General features: G+C 37.0%; 1 protein-coding gene across 4 annotated transcripts in view; it reads left to right on the top strand.

Moving 5' to 3' along the window:
• ARMC2 (armadillo repeat containing 2) overlaps window positions 1-25,007 on the top strand; it is a 40,677-nt gene that overhangs the window by 14,683 nt on the left and 987 nt on the right. For all 4 annotated transcript variants that reach the window (XM_087913249.1, XM_087913252.1, XM_087913259.1 and 1 more), the window contains 11 exons: window positions 2,419-2,514; window positions 3,509-3,684; window positions 6,238-6,340; window positions 10,960-11,180; window positions 16,649-16,794; window positions 18,532-18,631; window positions 20,921-21,230; window positions 22,276-22,398; window positions 23,751-23,864; window positions 24,394-24,526; window positions 24,686-24,846. In XM_087913249.1, coding sequence (XP_087769375.1) covers window positions 2,419-2,514; window positions 3,509-3,684; window positions 6,238-6,340; window positions 10,960-11,180; window positions 16,649-16,794; window positions 18,532-18,631; window positions 20,921-21,230; window positions 22,276-22,398; window positions 23,751-23,864; window positions 24,394-24,526; window positions 24,686-24,846 — 1,683 coding nt within the window. The remainder of the gene's footprint in view (window positions 1-2,418; window positions 2,515-3,508; window positions 3,685-6,237; window positions 6,341-10,959; window positions 11,181-16,648; window positions 16,795-18,531; window positions 18,632-20,920; window positions 21,231-22,275; window positions 22,399-23,750; window positions 23,865-24,393; window positions 24,527-24,685; window positions 24,847-25,007) is intronic.

Genomic DNA, 25,007 nt, shown 5'->3' with positions numbered 1-25,007 from the left:
TTAGACCAAGCAGCTTATTCTATTGCTTTCCAAGTCCCTGTTATTCCATCAGGAGCTTGTATATTTGTATATGGCAATTTTTGTCCTTAGGGGATGTATTGGGGTGAGACAAGCCAATGGCTTGAAGTCATCCAGTTTGTTTCCATAGCGGAAGTAGACTTGAAGTAGTTCCCCCAGTTCTGCTCCAAAATTGAAATCATTTCTCCAGAGGTCTTCATATAATCTGTTAGTTAAAAAAGGATTTCCCAGAAATTCCTCCTGCCTACCTCTCAAACAGATACAGAGTGATAAGACAGCTTGAGCACAAAAACAGGCAGGGTGCGGGGAGGCTTTTTAATGTAGCTGTCCCTTACTGTTATATCACAGAAAAATTGCTATGGACTCTCTTTTCTATTTGCCTTTAGTCTTTTGTGGAACTCTGGGGTTTGAAGAACTTTGCCTTATACCATCATGATGCTGTTGTTTTATTAGCAACAATTACATTTATGTTGTAGACTCTGCCAGGTTGTCTTTTATTATTAATTTCATTTTTGTTTTTCACTGAATTGAACTTTATTATCTAAGAGTGGTCCCCACCCCCACCCTCACACATGTGCTTTTATTCTTAAATTGCTTGCTTGGGGGTTATGGGAAACCATACGCACGAGCATTTTACTACCTTCCCTTCTATGTTCCTCATATCCGTTAGCATTCACTGATTTTTAGTAAACTCTTTCCCCACCTGTACATGATATGATTATGTTGTATTACCAAGTTTGAACTGTCTTCTAACTCTAAAAACACTAGTTGGAAGAAGTCGGGTAGGAGCCCATTATTTTTTCTGTCTTGCATTGAAATGTCTTGTTAGTCACAAGTCAGAGAAGAGAAGCAATAAAGCGCTTCCTCCAGCAGAACCAGTTTGTCTTTCCCCCCAGAAAATCATGCTGAACCCCGCTTGACAGAATTCTAATTGGGCTGGCAGTGATCGTGAGATAATGGCTTTGCCCGTTGTTGTAGATGGCCCAGTTGGTAGAAGTAAGCATTTACAGGTAGTCCTCAACTTACAATAGTTCATTTAATGACTGTTCAAAGTTACAACAGCACTGAAAAAAATGGCTTATAACCGTTTTTCACAGTTACAACCTTTGCAGCATCCCCACAGTCATGTGATGAGAGAGAGAGAGAAGTATTGATTTTCCTTATTCTGTCAGTAGCTTTTGATGCTATTGGTTTTGTGTGTGTCTGTGTGTGTTTATAGCACTTGAGGGAATTGGGAATGAAAGGTATCACTGTTACCTTTCTATATTGTTTCAGAAGGTAGGAACTCTGAAAGTTGGTACCATTTCCCATATTATCTAATATCCAATTTGTGGGGTACCAGATAAAGTGACAAATATGCTATCTGTTGACATTTGAGTTAGACTGTATCAAGTGAATCACAATCTGGCTATAACTAGTGGCTTTTATGTTTTCTCATTTTCACTCTCCCTAGAACATGCCCAGAACATACTGTGCATTTTCTAGGAATGTCTCTGGACTAAACTCCTGTGGAATGGACTAGTTGATACAACCTGTTCCAAACACAGGAATGTGCATGGAATATTTTGCACATCAATGTAATTTTGTTTCCCATGTAATTTTTATTATTTATTACATGTGAATTTCAAGAAGATTGATATTGGCACTCTGCTGTGTTTCTTACCAATTTGGAAAGAAGGAATGGAAGAGGTTTTAAGCCATACTGAGCCACCCATAAAAATGAGTGCCATTTTTGTGTTTGTGTATGTGCATGTATGCATACACATGTAATTTGATTATACAAAAGAAAATAGAGATTGGTTTTGTGAACATAACAGCCGAGAGATTGGTTTTGTGAACATAACAGCCCAGATCATCTTTGGCAAGGCTAAACGCTCCAGATTTTGTGCTTTTGCTAAAGAAAGATTTCTATGAACTAAAAAAAAATGTTAATTTATTCAAGTGGAAAACTAGCAAGTTACAGTAGTACTTATTGGAATTGTAATGATTCTCTCCTGTATAGTAGTTAGATTTTTAAGATAATTAACATTGAGTTATGTGAAACTCAGTGTTGCTAAGGCTCTTGGATTTTACATGCTAAAAACAGCAGCCAATAAATGTAGACCAGTGTCATTTTTGTGACCAGCATACAAAGCTGTGGTTATACCAATAAACCACAGAGAGAAGGAACTTCTGAACTTGTCTGCCTTTGCTTAAGCTTCCTGTTTTTCTTCTTTTTATTATTGAGACTGTTGAAGTTAGATTACTAAGAAATTTCTGTTGAAATATTTATGTTTTACCTGATTGGTACATACTGTTATAGAACAAATTACAGTCTTATTAAATGTTTTGCCATAAGTTTTGTTGTGTGACTATTTGAAAATCATTGTTAATATATCTCTTCAATAATATATGTTTCAGAAAATAATTTGGAAACAAATGAAATGGAAGAAGAGGAAGAAGAAGAAAGTTATTGGAAAATAAAAGTTTTACCAATTTTACATATATTACAGATTGGTAAATAATATAGTTCTATAAAAATTATTTGGATTTCATAAACTAGACTTTGCAAGGCTTCATTCTATTTATTAGTTCTAATAATGTTTTTCCTATTATCAATTTTAAACAGTCCCATTGCTGCCAAGATAGCCTATATTCCTGCTCTTAGTTTAGACTGGGGGCAAAGTGGAATGGAGATATAAAGATGTATTTGCAAGGTTTAAAAGTCCGTTGAGAATGCATACGATAAGCATTCAAAGAGGCTGTAAATATTAATGACATGTACTAGAAATAGGCTATTTGATGTTTTGAATGACAAATCCCATATTAGGAGTTAAAAGACCAAAATATTTGTGGGTATTTTTTAAAAAAATCATAAATACACACTTAATTCTGTGCTTCAGTTTTCATGTCTTAGCATTGTATATTGTGCTTGCTGAGATTAGTGCTTAAGAATCAGGTAGGGCAGAAGGCTTTCAGTGGCATATTTGAGGCCACGTTTCAAAAATAAGTAGAGCCATGGAAATGGTTTTGGGAATGTTAAGGGTGAAACAAATGCCCTAAACATCTGTCAAGTGTAATATATTCATTTCACTCCTTCAGTTCCCTCATCTTAACATCAGTGCCGAGAAGCCCCATATTTTTGATCCCATGTTTCTTAAAGAACTTTATTGCCTGCTAGTGCTAGCAGGTTACACATGACCCTAGTCTGGTGTCTAGTTGCCTCTCGTTGAAGACAAATGCATGGTCTTTCTGGGAAAGGTAAGGATAGTCACATAAACATCTATTAGAATGATACTGGCCAAAAGCTATTTATATAGTTTTTACTCCAGGATCATTTTAAAGAGGAGTACTGAAAGGAACTTTCCATTTGAGTCCATAAAATTTAAAATAGCTGTGTTTGTTGATAGTGCAGGTTTTGTGGTATTTGTTTAAAAAAAATTCCTTTCTTCCTCTTTAAAATATTTGATCGCTAATTTTACTTTCTGTTTTTCTCTCCCAAATCAAATAGAAAACAATGCAGAAAGACTTTGCGATGCCTGTGCTATTCTTTATCAAACTTTGGAAGAAGGAAATATGCTTGGCAAGCGATTCAAGAAGCGAAATTTGCTATTGAAAGTGTTATATAAATTAGTTGATGTTACTTCAGATCCTCTTGGCTTGAAATTAGCAAAAATCATTTTGGGTGTAAGTTAAATATGTCATACCTGTTACAGAATGTGATTACATGATACTTGTATGAAAGTGGTAGTTATATCCTGAGAAATACAACTAAACTTTAACCACTAAATCTATTTTTCACAAGAAGTTGCAGAACTCAACTTTGCACTGTTTAAAATTACACTTAATTTTCTTTGGTTCTTAAAATCTAGGAGATTAACAGTGCAATGATTCCTTTGGCTGTTTAGAGGTGAATTTACTTCCAAGTAAATAAATATAGAATTTCAGCCCAAGTGATAGCACACAATAGTACAGTGTTTCTCATATAATAAGGCCGAGTCTTTTTTTTTTTTTGAGCGCCGAAAAAATGGCTAGGCCGTCTTTTTGGGGGGGGTGACTTAATTCCCCCCCTTGCATCTTTGGGCGGGTGGCAACGGCTTGGATGTTGACCTCGGCGTTGGTGGGGCACTTCGTATCAGGGTCAACGCAGGCAGCACCATATCCGGGTGTGCAACAAAAGTACTTCCTAACGGCAAGCCCCCCACCACCATTTCCCCCATTTCGCATGTTTTAATATAGGCCTTAATTTGGGGGGAGGGGCTTAATTTCATTTCATGCCTATAAAACATGCTGGGACTTCCTATTGGGGGAGGCCGTATTGTTGGAGAAACAGGGTAGATAAAAATATCTTGTGTTTACTCTAGTCAAATTTTTTGAACTAAATTGTATGCCAAAAAGCAGCTACACTTTGTGTACACTTTAAAGGCATAACAACATTCGCTTGAATATGTTTACTTGAATCCTAGAATAAGTCATAAACCACATTCCCTGATTTCTTACTTGATTGGTTGAATATCAAAGGGATAGATAGCAAAAGAAACTCAAGAGGAAACGAATATTGTTACAGTGTATGGTATCTCTCCTAAACGATTCAAAACTTTATATAAAATTTTTACAAAATGCTGGCAACAGTTACTATCATATCATGGTCGTGTAATTTGTGATATACTATTTAATTCATTTGAAAGTATGTTTGTCATAATTCTAACTGAGACATTTGCCAGGCCCTGCTAATCATCACCTAGTAACTATGCAATAATTTATAAGAACTTGTTGCTAGGTTTTTAACAATTTCCTGCTTTCAACAATTTCTCCATTCAGACATTCAGAATGGTATGCTGGATTCAAGTGAAGGGGAAATCTATTCATCAAGGAAATTCAGATTGTCTGTATGTGTATGGGTTTGCAATATATCTGTTTGAATAACAATGATTACATTTTTCTTCCTATGATGATGTGTCTAAAGCAGAACTATTTCAATTAGAATTACCCAAATGAATTATAACATGGGAAACTGGTTAAATGTCGTTAGATTAACCAGCATCTTGCAGATAGTTTTATAATCATATTCCAGTATGTTGGATGTAACAGAAAGCACTATTTTATGTGATGTAGTACTGAATGCTGCAGTTGGTGTATAAATGGAGGACATTTCCTAAGATTGCATTGAAATCCTTACCCCCCCCCCCCGCCCCCCACTTTCTTGTAGATTTTTCCATGTCCAATAATCTTGGATCAGATAAATGGCTATGTTGATCATTTGATATGGGAGCTCTTATCTGAGTATTTGTTTCAGAATACCTTGGAAGGGGCTATGATAAGGCTGCAAATATTTCTAGTTTCAGTTAAGTGCAGCATGTACATCTGTGGTGGCATTCGACCGGTTCTGTCCAGTTCTGGAGAGCCGGTAGGAGTGATGAGCAGTGGAGACCAAACTAGTTCTCTCTGCTGCTCTAATGGCTCTGCTGTTGGGCCCACCCACCCGCCCTGGTTCCCATACTCATCTTTATCCGCTGAATTTGAAGTGCAGCTGCTTTGCGCAGCACAGAATAGTGCCTCACGGCAGCTGCTGAAGCAACCGGGAGATTGTGCAGACTTGCAGGAGGCAAGGTAGAATGCCTTTGCGCCTGCGCAAATGCCCCTGTGCAAAGTGCACGTTTGGCGCACGCATGCAAAGTGTGCATGCGCACAAAGCGCGCCCACCAAACCACACCCATTGAAGTGGTGGCAACAATATTTGAATCCCACCACTGATATACGTACAGGTAGTCCTTGACTTACCAGCACAATTGAGCCCAACATTTCTGTGGCTAAGCAAGACCAGGGTTAAGTGAATTTTGCCCCATTTTACGACTTTTCTTACCACAGTTGTTAAGTGAATCACTGTAGTTACTAAGTTAATAATGCAATTGTTAAGGGAATCTGGCTTCCCCATTGACTTTGCTTGTGAAAAGGTCACAAAAGGTGATCCCATGACCTGGGACACAACAGAAATATGTAACAGTTGCCAAGCATCCAAATTTTGATCACATGGGGATGCTATAGTGGTAAGTGTGAAAGTGGTGCCAAGTCACTTTTTCCAAAGGGTTGTAACTTCGAATGGTCACGAAATAAATGTTTGTAAGTGGAGGGCTACCTGTAATATGAGAAACTGTGTGGCATATCTGCTCTTAAAAGAACAACTAAAACATAAGGTATAGTTATTTACTACATATTCTCTTTTTTCATTCTTCCTTATAGCTGAAAGTGAGTGGGAAGAATCTGCTTAATGTTTGCAAATTAGTATTTAAAATCAGCAGAAGTGAAAAAAACGATTCCCTTATTGAGAATGACCAAATACTGGGTAGGTAAATATGCTATTCTGTGACTCAGTAGAATGTCTTTTATAATGTGGAAAAGATGATATACTCACTGTTATGTGTGTGGGAATATGAAACTGCCAAATGTTTCAGTATAACTATGATTTCAACCTGAATTTTGGTGTTAATTTTTTTCTGTTTCTGATTTTGCCTAAACGTGTTAATGTTTTTGAAGCTAATGAAGATAATATTACATAATCAGAAATACAAATATTATTACTGGGTAGAAACGAGACATAAAATTGCAGCTGGAATCCAAGAAAAATATAGAAAGAGAAATGAAAACTAATCATCAGACTTGTTCTTTGATCTCTGTTTCATCATGGAATCTAAGTAACGTATTCCAAAAACCAATTAGATAGAGATTGTTTGACCCCTTCTCCCTCCCCACCTGATTTGGCTAAATCACATATTTTTTCTGCATCAAAGGATGTAACACATATTCAAATGGTGAATGGGAGGAAACTTAAGTTATAATCCTAATTTGCATGAGAAATTAATATTGCACACAATTCTTTCATCTGGATTTTTGGAGCAAGAAAATGGTAACACTTTGGATTAGATGATTGTTAATCAGACTTTTAAATGATATTTTAGTTAATTAGACTGTTGAATGTATTGCAACATGCATTTCACTTTCCTAACATTGCTAACTATTTTTATCTTTCAAAACTCCTAAACTATTGTCATAATTGAAAATTTAGAACTTGCAGGCAACTTGGGACAAAGTATTGAAATAGTTTCAGCTGCCAAACAGTGGGCTAGAATTTAAAAAAGAATGTTAGATTTGTATCCTGTCATCTTAATATGTGATCAATTCAAGGAAATACTTTTGTGTTTATAGGGTAATATAAAGGATGTTTACAAGCATTGAGTATCAATATTTATTTATATGTTGGAAGTACAGGTGGTCCTTGACTTATGGCCACAATTGAGCCCAATATTTCTTTTGTTACGTGAGACATTCATTAAGTGAGTTTGCCCCATTTTACAACCTTTCCTACCACAGTTGTTAAGTCAATCACCATAATTAAATTAGTCACACAGTTGTTAAGTCAATCTGGATTCTCCATTGACTTTGCTTGTCAGATGGTTGCAAAAGAGGGATCACATGACCTCAGGACGCTGCAACCGTCATAAATATGAGTCATCTGAATTTTGATCACATGATGCTGCAATGGTTGTAAGTGTGAAAAATGGTCATTATTGACTTTTTCAGTGCCGTTGTAACTTTAAATGGTCATTAAATGAATTGTAAGTCGAGAACTGACTTGTATAAAATTATGAAATGAAACAGATATGTTTGAAACATTTTCTATAATTACATAATTTAGTTTAATAGTCATAAGATTCATATGATGCTTGGATGAGTAATATAAATATATTGTACTATTAAGGTAATTATATACTGAAAATTTAGAATGTATTGGAATATAAAGAACTCTGAATTAACTTGTGTGTATGGTCTGTAGCTAAAAAGATGTCTGTTAGAAAGATTCTGATACATCTGATTTTAAATGCTAGAATTAAAATAAGTGTTAGTAACAGAAAGTGTGGTCAATATTACTCCACATGGTCAATGTTTCTAATTTAGGGCCTGAGTCTCTCTTTCTCTCTCATTCTTTTTTTTTTAATAAAATTTTATTTGGGTTTTCACACATACAAAATACAAATAAAACGTCTTTTTTGAAAATAGCATGGTCCCGGGTTGAACTTCTTTATACAGACACAAATTCAATTTCATGCCCCTTTTTGTGTTCTATTCCATATCTTATACTATTCTACATTTACTATATAGCTTTTCCCCTCTTTTAATTTTCTCAATTTTATTTTGATTATCTCATCTCAATTCAAATCATTATATTTATACGTTTGTCTGTTCTGTTTCAATTTCATATTATCTTTTCTCATTAAACAAATTTTCTCCTGTAGTTACTAATTGGAGTATGACACCTTTATATCTTTTAATTACATCCATTCAACTCTTATTTAAACTTCAATATATACCTTAAGGTTATGACCTTCAATATAATACATAATACATAACTTCCAATCGAATTCTGCTTGGTACATTCTTATAATACGCACTATATTTTTTTAAAAAATATGATTATAAATATATGTAATTATAAACCCTCATTCCAATCCAATTCAGTTCTATCATTAATAACCATTAAAATCTTAACATCTTTAACACTTCTTTTCAATTAAATATCATACTTCCTTAAAGACACATATAATCTCCATAATTAATTTTTCCCTTATTTCTCTTCACATATGTTTTGGAAATCATTAGATATTCATTTTGTTACATTTATTTATTGACAAGCATTCCACTGAATTACGATAGCTTTTTTATCAAACATTTTAATCATACATGTTTCATATTTTCTAAAATTATTTCTGTTTCTAATATAACAATACTATCTTATGTACCTTTGCAGAATCCCTTTTTCCATTAAATTTTCACCCATTGTCTCTAAATGGGCCCTGTTTCTCTATATTTTGTTTCTGTCCTTTATAACTTCTTTTCCTTTCTTTCTTCCCTCTCTTCTTCTCCCTCCCCCTTTTACCCCCTTTTCTCTCTACTTCTAATTCTCTCTTCTGCATTTCCCTCTTCTGTTGCTTTCTGATTTTATACTTATTTTTCACTCTATTTTTTTTTGTGGGGGGGGGTTTTTCCCAATCTTAAACTTTCCATTCTCTTTCCCCGCTTTCCTTTTTTTCCCCCACCTAAGATTACTTGTTCATTAAAGATGGCTTCTTCTTTGTCCCAGTCTTCTTGTTCTGCAGGCATTTCTTGTTGTTTCTCATAATTCCAAATCTCCATTTCCAAAAACTGAAATACGAAGCCAAAATAACCCCTCCCTTCTTGTGCATCTTCTTTGTACTTTTTAAGTTCCATTTTCAGTTCTTCTTTTAAACAACCACCCGATTGATTTTAGTCTTTCAAATATAACAACCAAAAATCCAGAAATCATCAAGTAATCCAAATAGTCCCAAATTATTTCTTCTTATTTCTTTTTCCACTTTCTCTTCCTGGGGTTTTTGTTGTGATATTTCAGTTAAAATGTATCTTTTGGAAGTCTTGTTGATATTTTGCTGTAAGTTCTTTTTAATTCCAGGCAGTCTCCTCCCTTCCAGATCCTGCCCTTTTATTCTTTTTCTCTCCTTTCCTGTTTTCAAAAGCTTTTAATTATCCACAAATCTTTATTATCCCTTTGACTTTTTATTTTCAGCATTAAATGCCTATTAATGTCAAAGTGGATTTTTTTCCAATTTCTTGCTTAAGTTTCTTAGCTGTCAGGATAGGAAAAGGAGAAAAAAAATCCCAAATCTTTTCCCTTTTCTCTCTCCTTCGCAGCTTAAAAATCTTCTTAGGGAACAATGTTATTGTTTTTATTTTAATAGTTTCGATTCCATGGTATCTTATTTGTTGCTTTTGCTGTTTGACCTGGTCAACCAAAACTTTCTCTTCTTATCTTCCTCCTGCACATTCCTTTCTGGTTGAGTTCTTTGTGGTGGCCATTTCTGACCACCGCTACAACCGCCTTCGGGAAAGGGAGTAATCGCCAACCCTGCAGGCAGTCTCCCCCTTCTTCACCATCTCTACGGGATGGCTTAGCCCCGAAACCAGCCGGCTCGGGGCACTCCAGCAGCGAACACGGATCGAAGCCTCGCAGAAACGAGGTTTCGGTCTGTCGCCAAAGAAGCTCAAACCGGAAGGGATCCGTCTCTCTCATTCTATGTGTGTATTTATGTGTTATTTGTTTATGTGTGTGTTATTTTTTTCTCTTTATTTTTAAATTAAAATAAGATAGTTGAATCAAAAAGTAAAAACTGTGCATAGCTGGGTATTACTATCAGAAAGATAAGATACTTTCAAGCTGAAATAAGACACACATGATTAGTACCTACTAATAATCAGGAATAATTCACCTCGAATTATTTTTATTATTGTGACCAAGACTTTTCATTATATGCAACTTCCATTTAAGCAAATTAAAATTGTGTGCTGATTTCCTTTTTAAAAACGGACCTTCTTGCAATCACTGTGAGCTGTATTTGCAAAAAGGAATGTTGAAGTTTAAATAAGAGTTGAAACATAGTTTCAATGGGGAAAAAATAGCCAGAAATAGCTTGTATAAATGTAAGCTCCACTATTGCAATTTCCTTCTCTTTAACAAATCTCCTCAGCTTTTTTTCTTCCTTATCCCTTATCTGAATTATTGGGATGGCAGCTAGTAAATTAATCTTGAGCAACTGTTTTTGCAATCCCATTGAATGCTTTTATTTCAAAGTACTATAAATAAATAACAGTGCAGAATTATTTATTTGATCCATTTTATATTGATTGCTATATTACAAATTCTATGGTAATTTTATGTACAATAATCAGTAATTAATTAATTTAGAAACTTTATATGTCTGCCCAACTCATTCATGGTCACTCAGTGGCAGCTTCGTTAGAGAAGTTATTATTAATTTATTTGACAGTTCCTTTTAAAAAGTGGGGGGCTTGGGTGAACTAAACCTCATTCTGCGGGAGCAAAAAAATTGCACTAGAGATGAAGATTCACATCATGTAATTTTTTTACTATAGACTCTCTGCTTGAGATTCTGAGAACAGAAGACTTGCAAACAAACACTGAAGCTTTTCTTTATTGCACTGGTGCTATAAAATTTATTTCTGGCAATGCGAGCCTCATTAATGAAATGGTCAACAAGGGAGCTATTGAAATCCTGCTGCAAGTAATGAGAATGATTAATGAAATTAATGAAGATGATACTCGATTTTCCAGTTCAGGACATCTCTTGGTCCAGGTCAGAATTACATTTTTATTTCAATTATTCACTTATTTCAATTTATTTCAACAAAAAAGGTTCAAACTTTCTAATAGTTCTCCCTGGTTTGACTCTTGGAGGACTGTCCAAGTTTTTTTTTTTTCTTAACGGTATTGTGGAAGTGGTTTGTTACTACTTTTATTCTGAGATGTTTTCCAAATTTTCAGTCTAGTCAACTATATTATTTCAGTTCTAACCTTGTGCTACCCTGGTGAGCTTTTCTGAATTAGCTAAAGCAATCTAAGGTGCAGCAGGCGCTTTAACTTAATAGTTCTAGATCTATAATACAGATGTCAAACTCGCTGTGTCACATTGCTGTTACGTGACATTTCATGATGTTTGTTCTCCCACGAGCTGCTCAGAGCATCTATTAGGGGGAGGTGCTTCAGTCTCTGCTTGTCTAGGATGGGCTTAATTTGCGGAATACTTTTCCTCCTCCATGGGACCCAACATTCCCCAGTTTTTGGCTCAGCCTCTTGAGAGATAGGCAGTGCTTTTCATTACTCCTTGGCCGAAACAGGAGAATTCTTGTTCAGGTTTGAAGACAGTCAATTTCATCTTTCAGGTTCTTCTAACAATTGCTCATCAATCTACCGACGCTGCCTTTGACACCTGGACATCAGGGATCGCATTATCAGGAAGCGCTTCTTGCGCTCCTAAGCGCAGGGTGGCTTCGGTTTCGTTCTGCCCTCCCCCACTAGCCCTACCCTTGCCATAGCAATAGCTGCACCGTTTTAACATACAAACAGCGTGGCTTTTCTCTCTTGCTCTCTCCTAAATCGTATCAAAGTTTTTTTCCCCAGAACGCTGTTTAGGGGTGGAGGTGTAATCGCCTGGTTATTTTCACCCCTCCCAGCCAGTTTAGCCCTAAGGGAAAGCTGTTGGAGCTTATCCCTTTTCACGGCGGGAGATTGCTGCTGGCACACGCGGCACAAATAATGGCCGGTCGCCATTTTTGCTGAATGCAAATTCAGTAGACTGTGTGAGGTAATCCTTATTCCAGATTAAGGGTTTTTTTACTCAAAATACCCCAAGGAATCATCACAACCTCGTTTCTAACCATATTTGAGGCCATTGTTAATTCTTGTGGCTTAACCTCACAGTTCTCCCTATCCAGCGGCACAACAGCGAGCACCTAGGCCAGTGTCCACCTGTGCAGGGAAGCTGTTGAAGGCCTGTGAGTGATAATTTGGCCTGCTAGGCATTCTCAATTTGGCTGATTGGGACATCCACTTTATATATATATGCATATATATTTATGCATACATATACGCACTGATAATATTAATAATAACTATAATATTAATATAATCATAATAATCATAACAATATAATAATACTAATAATATCATAACAATAAATTATTATTATTGAGATACGATTCAATTTTGAAACAGCTATTCATATTCATATAAAAAAGAGGGGGATTCGATTTCAGGGCACCATGTCCATCCTTGGTCAGGTCCCTGGCCGCGCCAACCACCTACACAATATAGCATTAAATAACGAGCGTACTGTTAATTCTATAATCAAAATGGCAGGGGGTAGTGGTTCACACACTTCAACTTCAAGGGGCAAGTCTAAATCTCAACACAATCCTAAGCAAAAAAAAGGGACTTCTAAGGCATCAGAAAAGATGCCAATAGGCGACACAAAGCACTGGAAAAACAAATAGATAAGTGCACACAGGAGGCACACAGGACCTCTCAAGCTTCCTCACCCCACAGTCCAGAGCTGTCCTCCTCTTCCCCCACTCCCCGCCTAGATCTCTCCCTCTCATCCAGGTGCAGCGTGGCTCCCCAGAGACAAGCCAGTCTCTTCTACCATTTCAACTCCATCAGACGAGGGACCAGAGAATCTCATCTTCAACCAACCTGTACTCGAGGCAGACATGATTTCAGTCCCTCACATGTTTGCGGACCTGGTACAGAAACTGGGCTTCTGCAGCAGTGTACCCAGCCCCCACGGGTTACGACAGCAAATTCTTTAATTTGGTCCTAGATTTCTTAAAATTGTTGAATACTCCCAAGGTAGACGAACCCATTGTGGGATTAGCGTCCTCGTCCTCCATTCCCAGTGAGGCGCTGGAGGCATTAAAGCCGGAGGAAAAATGGGCTGAGCTAGCCCTACGCACAGCCCATCAGTCTGATGTGTGGCCCATCAGAGCAGCCACGGCTGCTTCCTTCTTTACCTGTTCTTCCCTTAGATGGCTCCAGCTATTACGGGAGCATGTCCCCAATTCTAACATTAGAGCACACCAAGACATTTCAAAGCTTATAGCAGCCACTGAATTCTCAGCTGACACAACTTAACATGCAGTTAAGTTTTCAGCCAGAGCCATTACTTCACATGGCACAGCATGACGCTTGCTATGGTTAATTGGCAAGAGAATATTAAGCATAAATGCAAGCTCTCCTCTTGCGGGAGACAGACTGTTTGGTCCTTCCCTCGATCTGCTACTCATCGAGACTCGAAACAAAAAGAAAATTTTACCTTCCCCTTTTCGGAAGTCAGACCCTAGAAACCCTCAGTCCTTTCGGAGGGGATCCTTTCAGCCCTTTTATCAGGGATCATTCTCAACCAGATACCAGAAACCCTCCCCACCTTTCCAACCAGGGCAACAGCCAGAGAGGTCAGACTTTGGGGATAGGAATGGAAGGGATGGCCAATCCCAAGAGATCCGAGGAGCGGGGAATAGATCTTTCCGGCGTCCAAGATAACCCAATGGACCCAGTTCCCTTTGGCGGTTGCCTTAAATTATTCATGGACCAATGGGACTCCTCAACATCTGATTCCTGGGTCACAATCAGATTCGGCCTTGTGCTGGAGTTTCAGTCCGCTCCCCCAGACTTCTTTATGTCATGTCCTCTTTCCAGAGATTCGGTTAAACGAAATCTTATGGAAACAGCTATTCAGCATCTACTGGACATACGAGCCATCAAACCAGTAGCTACCGACCAACGAGGGCGAGGTTTCTATTCACATCTTTTCGTTGTTCCCAAAAGTTCAGGGTGGTGGAGAGCAATCTTGGATTTGAAACATCTTAATCAGTTTTTAGTATATCGCAAATTTAAAATGCATACCCTGCAATCTAACTTGGCATCAGAAAAGGTGACGTCCTTACATCCATAGATCTGACGGAGGCGTACTTACATATTCCCATTCGGCCTTCCCACTATAAATTTTTACGATTCTGTTATAATAATCTCCATTTCAAATATGTGGCTCTTCCTTTCGGACTAGCATCTGCCCCCAGGACCTTCACAAAGGTTCTTGCAGCCCTCGCTGCTCATCTCTGAGGTGTCCCCATACAACTGCAGTGTTATCTTGATGATATCTTAATTTTGTCATCTTCTGTTCATCAAGCAATCATAGATACTCAGACTACATTACAATCCCTATGACTACATGGGTTCTCAATCAATTGGGAAAAGAGTCATATAACACCTTCGACTCAATTAATTCATCTGGGGACAGTGGAAAGCAAAGTTTTTCTGTCACCAGATAGTCAAAACAGCATTCTTCAATTAGTTAAGGAGATCAGGGTTCATAAGAGGGTGTCCCTAACTGATCTATCAAAATTGTTAGGCAAGATGATCTCATGTATATCTATTATTCCTTGGGCCCGGCTCCACACTAGATCCCTCTAGTGGTTCCTGCTCCCATACCAGCGATCCGGCCGAAGCAATTCCAAATACAAGGTTAAGGTTCCATCACAGGTCCTCATCTCTCTCCTCTGGTGGACCAGACCAGCCATAAACAAAGGTTGTCTATTCAAAAAGCCCCACAAATTTGCCATCACCACCGATGCCAGCCTGTTTGGCTGGGGAGCTCACTTACAATCACTCACACGCTGGTCCTCCATAGAACAGTCGTGCAGGATAAACTGGCTGGAGCTTCGAGCAGTACACCTAGCTCTCCGCAGCTTCCTTCCACAGGTACCCAATTAATAACACAATATTGACAGACAATGTGACCGCGAAAGCTCACATAAACAAACAAGGGGGAACTCAGTCGAAACACCTCATATGAGAAGCAGAGCGCTTGTGTCATTGGGCAGAGAGCAACCTGATTTCCATCAGAGCAGAACACACTTTGGGACTGTCAAATACACAGATTGGCTAAGCAGGACTACAATAGATCAACCGGAGTGGCGCCTCCATCCAAGCCCCTTTCAAGAGGCGGTCAGGACATTTGGGCAGCCGGTGATAGACCTGTTCACTTCCCCCCTCAACACTCAGCTCTCGAGATTTCTTTCCAGATACCCCTCGCAAGGAGCGTAGAATTTTAATGTGCTCCGTTGCCATTGGCCCCTTGGGCTTCTGTACGCATTCCCGCCACTTCCACTGATCTCCAAGGTCATCCAGAAGCTGCTCGACAAGAAGGCGGAGCTGCTTCTGGTAGCTCCCTACTGGCCCACACGGTCGTGGTTTGCAGACCTCCGCAGTCTATCCGTATCACCACCATGGAGAATTCCGCCAGACAGAGTCTTGTTAACCCAGGGACCCCTTCAATATCCGGACCCTCAATGGTTGCACCTAACCATCTGGAGGTTGAGCGGAGTCGTCTGAAGAGCGAAAAGTTTTCCAACAGTTATTGCCACCATCCAAGCTGCCAGACGCCCCTCAACAACTCTCATCTACAATGCCACATGGTCCAGTTTTTGCAAACGTTTGTTTCTCTCGTCTTTGCCAAAACTGGGGAATGCTGGGGAGGAGTCCCATGGAGAAGGAGGGGCATTCCACAAATTAACCCCAGCCTAGACAAGCAGAGACTGAAGTACCTCCCACTACTGGATGCTCTTCACAGCTCAAAGAGAACGGGCATGTCAGGTAAGTGCCAACGCCCTTTCTCTTCGTGGACTTGGCCTTCTTGGCTATGGCACCTCCATTGTGAAATATCTCCTCCTCTGAGTTAAGCTGACACCATCACTCCTGGCTTTCTAAAGGGCTCTCAAGAACTGGTTGTGCCATCAAGCTGAGAACTGGCAAACTACTGGCAGTAAGATGGCTCTCCCATTATAATCCCTTCACCCATGATTTGTTTTAGCTCTGTTTTATAATTTTTAACATCAATAATAATAATTGTTCCTATTATTTGTAAACTATTGTTTTTTTCTTCTACTCCACTAAGAGTCACTTGTAAGATGGGCAACTATATAAATTTGATAAATAAAATAGAAGCCGCTACAAGCAATGATTAAAGTTCTTTCAGATAAAAAGTGACTTACAAGTAGGCCTGTTTTTAACAATCAAGCCTGTATCATTGTTTCATATCTTGAAGTTTAAATAACCCACACTATTTTAAATTTTCCACTGAGTTTCACACTACTGCCATCAGAGAAAGGCTGTACAAAATTTAGTTACATTTTCAAAAATGTACAATACTCCTAACAAAATTATGTTTACTGTGTTTGTTTAATTCATATTTAAATGTATTTTCTCTAGCTCACTGCCACTTTACGAAACTTAGTAGACTTACTTCAGTCACGGTGCAAATTCCTTGAGTATGGAGCAATTCCAGAGCTCTGCCTCACATTGGAGAAACGTATGAGTGACAAGGATGTATGTATCAATGTGGCCAGAATATTCAGGTAACCCTCACTATTAAAAAAAAATAAAATACAATGTAGATCTTTTTTGTCTCTTCAGCAGCCACCTCATTATTTATTGAAGTGGTTGCTTCCATGGAGATACTGTTTATATTTCTGTTGAAATACTTTGGATCAGTGTAGCATTTAATTCCCGAATGATTGTTTTGGCTCACTTTTTTGAATAAGAAAACACAAATTTTCTGCAATCTAAATACAAGTAGACCACCCACAGGCTGCTGGGTACCCTTGAGTACATTATCTGTTTTGACTTGTGGTTTCCGTAAGAGTGTTAGTACTTCTCTCCCTGACCCAGCCAGCAGACAATGTGTGTGGGAAAGGATTATTCCTTGCTTCTAATGCTGTAACCTGCCTTAGGATTGCTGTTAGAGGGGAGGAAGAAACGCTATTATTGCTTCCTCCTTTATAGCAACCGTGCTCGACATTGTGGATTTTTAAAAAATGATTTTAGCAATAAGCATAACAGAAATTGGCCTCAAAAATCATTAGGCATGAAGAGCATAAGACTTCTTCCATTGTCCCTTTTAAATATTGTTGCTTTTCACTGCTAGATAGGGTGCAGTACTAATTTTGAGTTGATTTATTGGGAAAGGATTAAGTTCTGCCTACTCCCCAAAAGAACTTACGCTGAATGCTACTGTGTCTCTATGTATGTGAAGGTGCATTTGAATGTATGTTTGTATGTATGTATGTATGTGTGTATGTGTGTGCAAGCAACCAATAGATATGGCCTCTGGTTACTAATTTATTCACCCCTGCTCTAAAGCAAAGATCATCAAAAACATCCCCATAGGAATGAATTAGCAGCATTGCTTGTTTAACACAGAAAACTTCTTATATTCCAACCCCTGTATGATTCCTTCAGAAAAAGAATGCCGTTATATTAAATAAGAGGAAATCTGTCTCCTGTAACAGTGGCCAATGGCAGCAGGCAGCATTTAAGGCTGAATACAATAATAATACATTGATTTTTCTTCTTCTGTTATCCATAATTAAATGGTTCAGTGAAACAGGACAAGGTCTTCTTGACATCAGCTGAGAGCCCTAGGACTTGCCATCTTTGTTTCTCTGTCACTGGTGTTGTTATATGTCTTTTCTTCCTTCTCATAAAAATACCACTTTGCTTTCCAGTAGCCACTTCCTGTACGCAGGGTCCTTGGTGCTCTTTGAGCTTGGTTGTTCTTGCAGACATTTCATTATCCAAACTAGGTAACATCTTCAGTGCACTAGTGATGTTGCCTAGTTTGGGTAATGAAACGTCTGCAAGAAAACAACCAAGCTCAGGACCAAGGATCTCAACTCAACTACAAATATTCTCCTTTATTAGTACTTCATGTTATTTGCTGCTGCATTATCCTTGGTTGCTGCCGCTTTGTCTTTCTTGTTGAGGTGCTTGAAGATGTTTGTGTTGTCTGCAAGAAATCATAGTGGGACTCACAGAAACAGTGGAGGGATTTCTTCTACTACTGCAGCAACTTAAATTAAGCTTTTGATTGTCATTATTCCTTGTGAAAGAATTGATTTTTTTTTAGTCATCAAAGCCATTGCCACTTGTTTCTCTAATGGTTATTTCTACTGAACTGTACAAAAATAGAGAATGCTGGTCTTTTCATTTTGTAATATGAATGATGTTTAAAACCAAAGCAAAATACTTACATTATACTGGAACTGGAAATCGTAAAAGAAAACCTAATCTATATTATTGTTTCAAACGTGCAGCAAACTTTCTTCCTTCAACGACTGCTGTGCAGCTTTGGCAGATTGCTCCAGATGTTATGCCTTATTTTTAGCCCTGCTAAACAAATACCCAACAAAGCAGGTCAGTTTTTTAATCTCCTGGGTTTTTTTTATATATTTTAATCCTTTGATGTGCCTGTGGGGTTGTATGTATGTTAGTCCATTTTCAGAGACAAATTCCATGTGTATTTTCCAGATAGAATTGAATGTCTTCAGGCATTTAGGTGCTTAGAAATAGGTCCCTGTTGCAATACAGTCCTTGACTTATTATCACAATTAGGACCAGAATTTCTGTTGCTAAGCGAGATGGTTATTAAGTGAGTTCCACTTGATTTTATGACCTTTTTTGTCATGGTTGTGAATTGATCACTGCAGTTGTTAAATGAATCACATGGTTATTAAATGAATCTAACTTCCTCCATTGACTTTGATTGCTGGAAGCCAGTTGGGAAAGTCACAAATGGTGATCACATGACCTTGGGATTCAGCAATCTTTGTAAATACACGCCAAGCCCCCGAACATGCCATCATGGGGATACTGTGACTGTTGTACGTGTGGGAACTGATTGTAAGTCACTTTTTCCAGTGTAGTAACTTTGAACAGTTACCAAGGTAAGCTAATGGTTGTAAGTCAAAGACTACCTGCAGATGTAGATAGTACAAACCTCCTACTCTAGATGTAATAATAGAGGAGAATGTACAGATTTAAGGGCTTGGGAATTTCAAGGTCCCTAAACTTCTGCATTTGGCCAAAAATGGAATGAAAGAACAACAAGCAAAGGGAGGAAAAAAAAGGGGGGGGGAGGAAGAATGATTGTTAGAATACAAGATTGCATTAAAACAAATACATTTTCTCAAATAATAAGAGCAGATTAAATGTTTCTTTTGACTGGGTTGCTATGTGAAGATTCCAATTCATTACAAATCGACGAAACTATATATTTTTTACTTGTGTCAATTTTTAGTGTGATAATTTATACTGAAAGAGTCAGTAAGGCATCAGTTAGAAACCAGGAGGTCATGAGTTCTAGTCCTACCTTAGACATGAAACCAGCTAGTTGACCTTGCTTGGACCAATCATGCTCTCTCAGCCCCTTGGAAGGAGGCACTTTTGGAAAACCTTGCCAAGAAATCTAATCTAAGTAGGAATCAAACTGACTCAAAAATACACACACTTCTCTCTTAATGCTAAATCCATTATTACTGTTGTTATGGATGCCTGTTCCATAATAGTGGAATTTTTTTCTCCTCTTTTACTATGAATTACTGCAGAGGAATACTGATGCACACAGGGCTGAGTATGGATTATTCCAGGGTGTATTCAACTGAGTAGTGATATTTATTCAGCTATATGGAGTCCTATTCCAATCCTGTTGTGTCTCTTCATATCTGTCCCAAGAACTGAATAATGGGACTGTGTTGACCAGCAAGTCCTAATCCTGATTCTCTTATGTGGAAAATGAAAGAGTTTTGATATATCAGTAATAAGTTCTTATTAGTAAGTGTTGTTTGGATACAGATATAAATACAGATATAAAACTTTTGAGAGGAGAATGAAGTAAGTATTAATAATAAGCCTAGCTAATCATTCTTTAGTATTTCTTTAGTATTTCTCATTAGGTAACCAGTAATTTTTAACAGTATTAGAAAATGACCATCTTGCAGTTCATTTTTCTGATTCATTAGTTGCTTGATGCATGTATTATATTCTATACAGAAAGAGACCACTCAAAAATTACCTTTTTATGTTAATATTAGATCTAATAGAAGGGATTATGTCTTACTTAAAGGTAAGGGTGAATCAGTTTTCACAATAAGTTTTTCTTTCCTAAGTATTTGTTTCAACGTTTGTTTGCAATGGATATTTTAAAAGCAAATTAATTCCCATCTACATTTTCAGCAGCACCATCCTCAATAATATACAACAAAGCAACTCTTTCATACACAGTTATTGAAACTGTGTTGTTTTTACACAAAGTAATGACTATATTACTGGGTTATATAAACATTGTAGTTTCTAGTTGGCTAGTATGGTGTTGAGATTTGATTTAGATTTTTTAATTGAAATCAGTGTTATAAACGTAGAATTGTGGGAAGTTATGTTTTGAAAATATTGCTAGAGAGTATGCTTCGGTAAGGAATGTCTTATGCCATTTTTATATGTAAATGTGATAAATAAAATCATGCTTGGTTGCATTATGTATTCTTTCACGTTTGTACTTCTAAGTATGAACTGTTTATTGAATATTCTGTTCAATATGAACGGAAGTGAGCTAGAATTTATTTCAAATATTATTGAACTATTTATTGAAATGAAAATTATTGGTTTTTGTTTGCAGCAAGTTATTTCCTTTCTTATGTTCAATTTCAGGACTTAGTTATCCGTATCATTTTCATTCTTGGCAATTTAACAGCCAAAAACAATCGAGCCCGGGAACAATTCTTTGAGGAGCAAGGAAGCATTGATACACTCATAGCACTTTTCAAAACTTACTGTGAAAATGTTCCTAATCATAAACTGTGGAAAGATGGCGAAATAAAAAATCTCAGACACCCTTCTGAAGCAGAAGACATTCTTATCAAGCTGATAAGAGTGATTGCCAATCTGTCCATTCATCCAAACGTAGGTGTATGTTTGGCAACTAATCATCACATTGTGGCATTACTTATTACAGTGCTTGGTAAGGACTGCTTTTGAATATATAATCTGTAGAAGACAAACCATCAATGTCAAAATCATTTGGCTGACATTAATTTATGTCAGGTGTCCCAGCACCAATGTACATTTTCTGAAAGCACTAGACGCTCTTAGAACTGTTGCTACCTCCTTCCTGAACTATAAGTAAATATTTTCATTATATTAAGGAATTTCTGGAGCAATTTTTTAACGGTTCTTGGGTACTCATGCCCAATGGATAATCCAGATCCGGTCATATCAGTTGGAGTTAAAATCTAACATTAACTTGAGGACACCAGGTTGGGAAAGACTGGGAGGTTCAGAGATACAGAACTAGATTCACCATTATCTCTCTTTTATCTGTAAGCTCATTGACTCTTTCAATGTCCTGCTGTTTAATCCACATCCTGGAAAATGTGTTAGTTGTAAACTGTATAAACCAGCCATTTTAAATGATGGATTTCAATTTGCCTTGCTGCATTGCATTTGTGTAGCCCATTATAATTGGGACAGCATTCCTGTAATTCTTTGTTTTAATTCTCTGCATTTTAGAAACGATGTTATCCATCATCTACATGGTACCAATTTTATTAGCTGATCAGAAATTCGAAAAGAGAATTGGAAGGAATTTTGTCTTCAAATTTCTTCCTTTGCTTTTTTTCAAAACTTTCCAAGGACTTGCTGGACATATCATGTATTCAGATGTCAGTGTGAAGGACTTCTGGGGGAAAAAAAATCTATGTGGCACTAACTGTCAACACTGACTTGGTGCCGCATAATCAATCAATCAATGAAGGATTTCAGTAAAATGAATGTGTACATCTACTTGTGTAAAACACACACAATTTCACGCTTTGAAATGGCCTCAGACAAAAAGGCTGAATTCTGCATCAGAATTTTATTGAAATGTTGCCAATTTCTTATTACAGCAGTTAATTGTTTGGCTTCATTTTATGATGTCAGTGTAACTTTTTATACTAGAATAACTGAAGTTATGATATGCTACATAATTGGTATCATGTCCGAAGTCTTCTCTTCTAAATCACTAGAGTGCAAGTCGGTTGAGGAATGTGAGGAACTGGTTATTAATGCCATTGCAACGATCAACAATTTATCCTTTTATCAGGTGAAAAATTCCATAATCCAAGAGAAGAAATTACATATAGCAGAACGTAAGAATATTTTAAAAATTAATTCTCTCATCTTTCTATTACATGGTAATGGCCAGTGTTGCTTATAAATATTACAAGTTTGATTGAGCAAATCATAAAAAGGATCTAATTTAATGATTTTTCAGACAATTTTGTAATGATAAAGCCAGCCCAATTTGGCTTAATCTTTGACATGTTTGCCTTTATTGATTAGTTTTATAAAGAAGAACATGTTGATTTTGTAAACCGGTTGATTAGCATATTACGCCCCTTTTACTAGTTTTGTCTTCTGTTTTTGTTTCTAACTCATGTCAAAGGCTTGACTAGTAACGTTATTCTTTGACTATAGATAAAAAATATAACACAAGTAATAAAGCTGAACTGCATATCACTCAAAGATGTTAAAGGAGAACTCACTGAACAAAATTTTCAGACACACAATATGCTAATAGGGATTTTCTGCCTTTGTAGATACTGCTGAATTACTAAGTTTTCCACTAACTAGGCTTCCCAAGCAGTAGATAGTTATATCAAAATATATACAGTTCTGGTTTAATTGTATGTTGCAGTGAATCCCTAATTAAAACTAAACTGGCATAACCTTTGAATGGTGCAAAGTTAAACACATCTTTGTGCAAATTTAACTGCACACCTATTATTTGTGTGCAGTAGTGAACAGGTTCAATGTTTTTTTAAAAAAAACCAGTAATTATTACGGATGCAGAAAGTTTGGACACTTTCGGTGGATATTTTGAAATACTTCCTTTGGCAGAAAAAAAAAAAGCTTTCAAACATTTCTGGTAATGATCTAAGAAAACCTTCTGGAATATTTCCATGGAGAACTTTTCTAAATCAGATATGTTTTCGATCTCCTTGGATGAACTACACATTTGAGTTCTCCCTATAGATTTTCAATAATATTCATTTATGGATACTGTGAAAGATTGCAAAAACCTTTCTTTTCTGTAAATAGGGTTTATTTGAACATTGTCTTGCTGAAGTATCCAACTGTTTTAAACTTCAGTTTCATTGACTGTGGGTATTAGTTCTACACTTTGTTGATATCCTGTTTTTAGTGTTAAAATTTGACCAAGGGTAATTCAATTTATGCATAACATTGTATAAATTATATGTTAGGTGGTCATGGCACTTTTTAGCCTGAAGTACAGCATGCAACAATGTTTCTCTCTACTCTGAGAGGCTAAAATAAAGATGTACTCATTGCTTAATTTGCTCTTCTGGGAGACATATTTAATTAGAATAGAATGGAATGGAATAGAATTCTTTATTAACTAAGTGTGACTGGCCTGCTTTTGGAATAAGATACTTATCCCTTAAAAATATATCAAATGCAGTGTATTTTCCACTTACAGTGCTTTTAAAGATGTTAATGACCAGTCATATGGATGGAATTCTGGAGGCTATTCGTGTCTTTGGTAATCTTTCTCAAGACCATGAAATCTGCAATTTTATTATACAACGAAAAGGTGAGCTCCTATCCCATTAGAAATAACCATGTAACATAAAGCAACACAAATCATATGTACTGTTGCCTATTAGATTTTGCTTAAAAGGAAATGGCTGCTAAAACTATCTGCATAGAAAGAGTTCTATTGAAAAGAGATCGTTAAATTTAAGCAGAATTTGCAAAGGCAGGTATGTCATTTAATACAACACTGTGATTGCCTCCCAATTAAAATACGTACTTTTTACTTTTAAAAAATTGAAAAACCCAACGCATCAGTTCAACTTTGTATCAGGGGACTTTATAAAAAGACATCAAGAGTAATTGTGCTTAAAATAGTCGTGCCGAATCTTCATGTTGAGATTATTGGGATACGCCTGTGAAAAATATGGCATTTTCATTCATTGCAGAGGGTTGATCATTCCTACAGAAGAGAAGTCGGTATTTCAATCCTTTAGAAGTGGCACAGCAGTATTGTAATGGTGCATCTAATACAGTTATATTTTCTTAAAAGCAAGTTTGTTCTCGGATTTTTTTCTTCTCTGATCTAGTGTACAAGTTCATGATTGCTTTGCTTGATGCCAGGCACCAAGACGTCTGCTTTTCAGCCTGTGGAGTTCTCCTCAATCTTACTGTGGATAAAAGTAGGCGGAGTATTTTGAATGAAGGAGGAGGAATTAAAAAGTAAGTTTAAAGTAGCCGAGTCAAAAAAGATATTGCTGAAATTCACACGGGGGCGGGGTGATATATAGTATATTATTATTTCTATTTTCCTACAAGGCTGCTACAAAACTCTAGTTTTCAAGGGTTTAATAACAGCTATTCAACCTATTATTACAACAGATTAATCGATTGTTTGAGAGATTTTGGGCCCACAGATTGGCAACTGGCTGGTTTGATATGCAAAACTTTGTGGAACTACAGTGAGAATGTTACAAGTAATGAACCCTGCTTTGAAGAGGATGACTCAAATGCTCTACTAGTTCTTCTTATGACATTTCTTGGTAAGCTGTAAAATAATCTGTGTTTCTTTAATGAATGGAAATAGGACATATAGAAAGTAGTTTACATGACTTTTTTTTATGTAGCCCATTATTTTTTTACAGTCTTTCCACAGTCTTAGCAAATCATTTACTAGCAATAACAATAGCACTTATATACTGCT

Source organism: Pseudonaja textilis, chromosome 1 (genome assembly GCF_049901715.1).
Source record: "Pseudonaja textilis isolate UNSWEBS1 chromosome 1, rPseTex1.2, whole genome shotgun sequence".
Taxonomy (NCBI): domain Eukaryota; kingdom Metazoa; phylum Chordata; class Lepidosauria; order Squamata; family Elapidae; genus Pseudonaja; species Pseudonaja textilis.
Note: the sequence above shows the minus strand (reverse complement) of the source record. Positions and strands in the feature narration are given on the sequence as shown.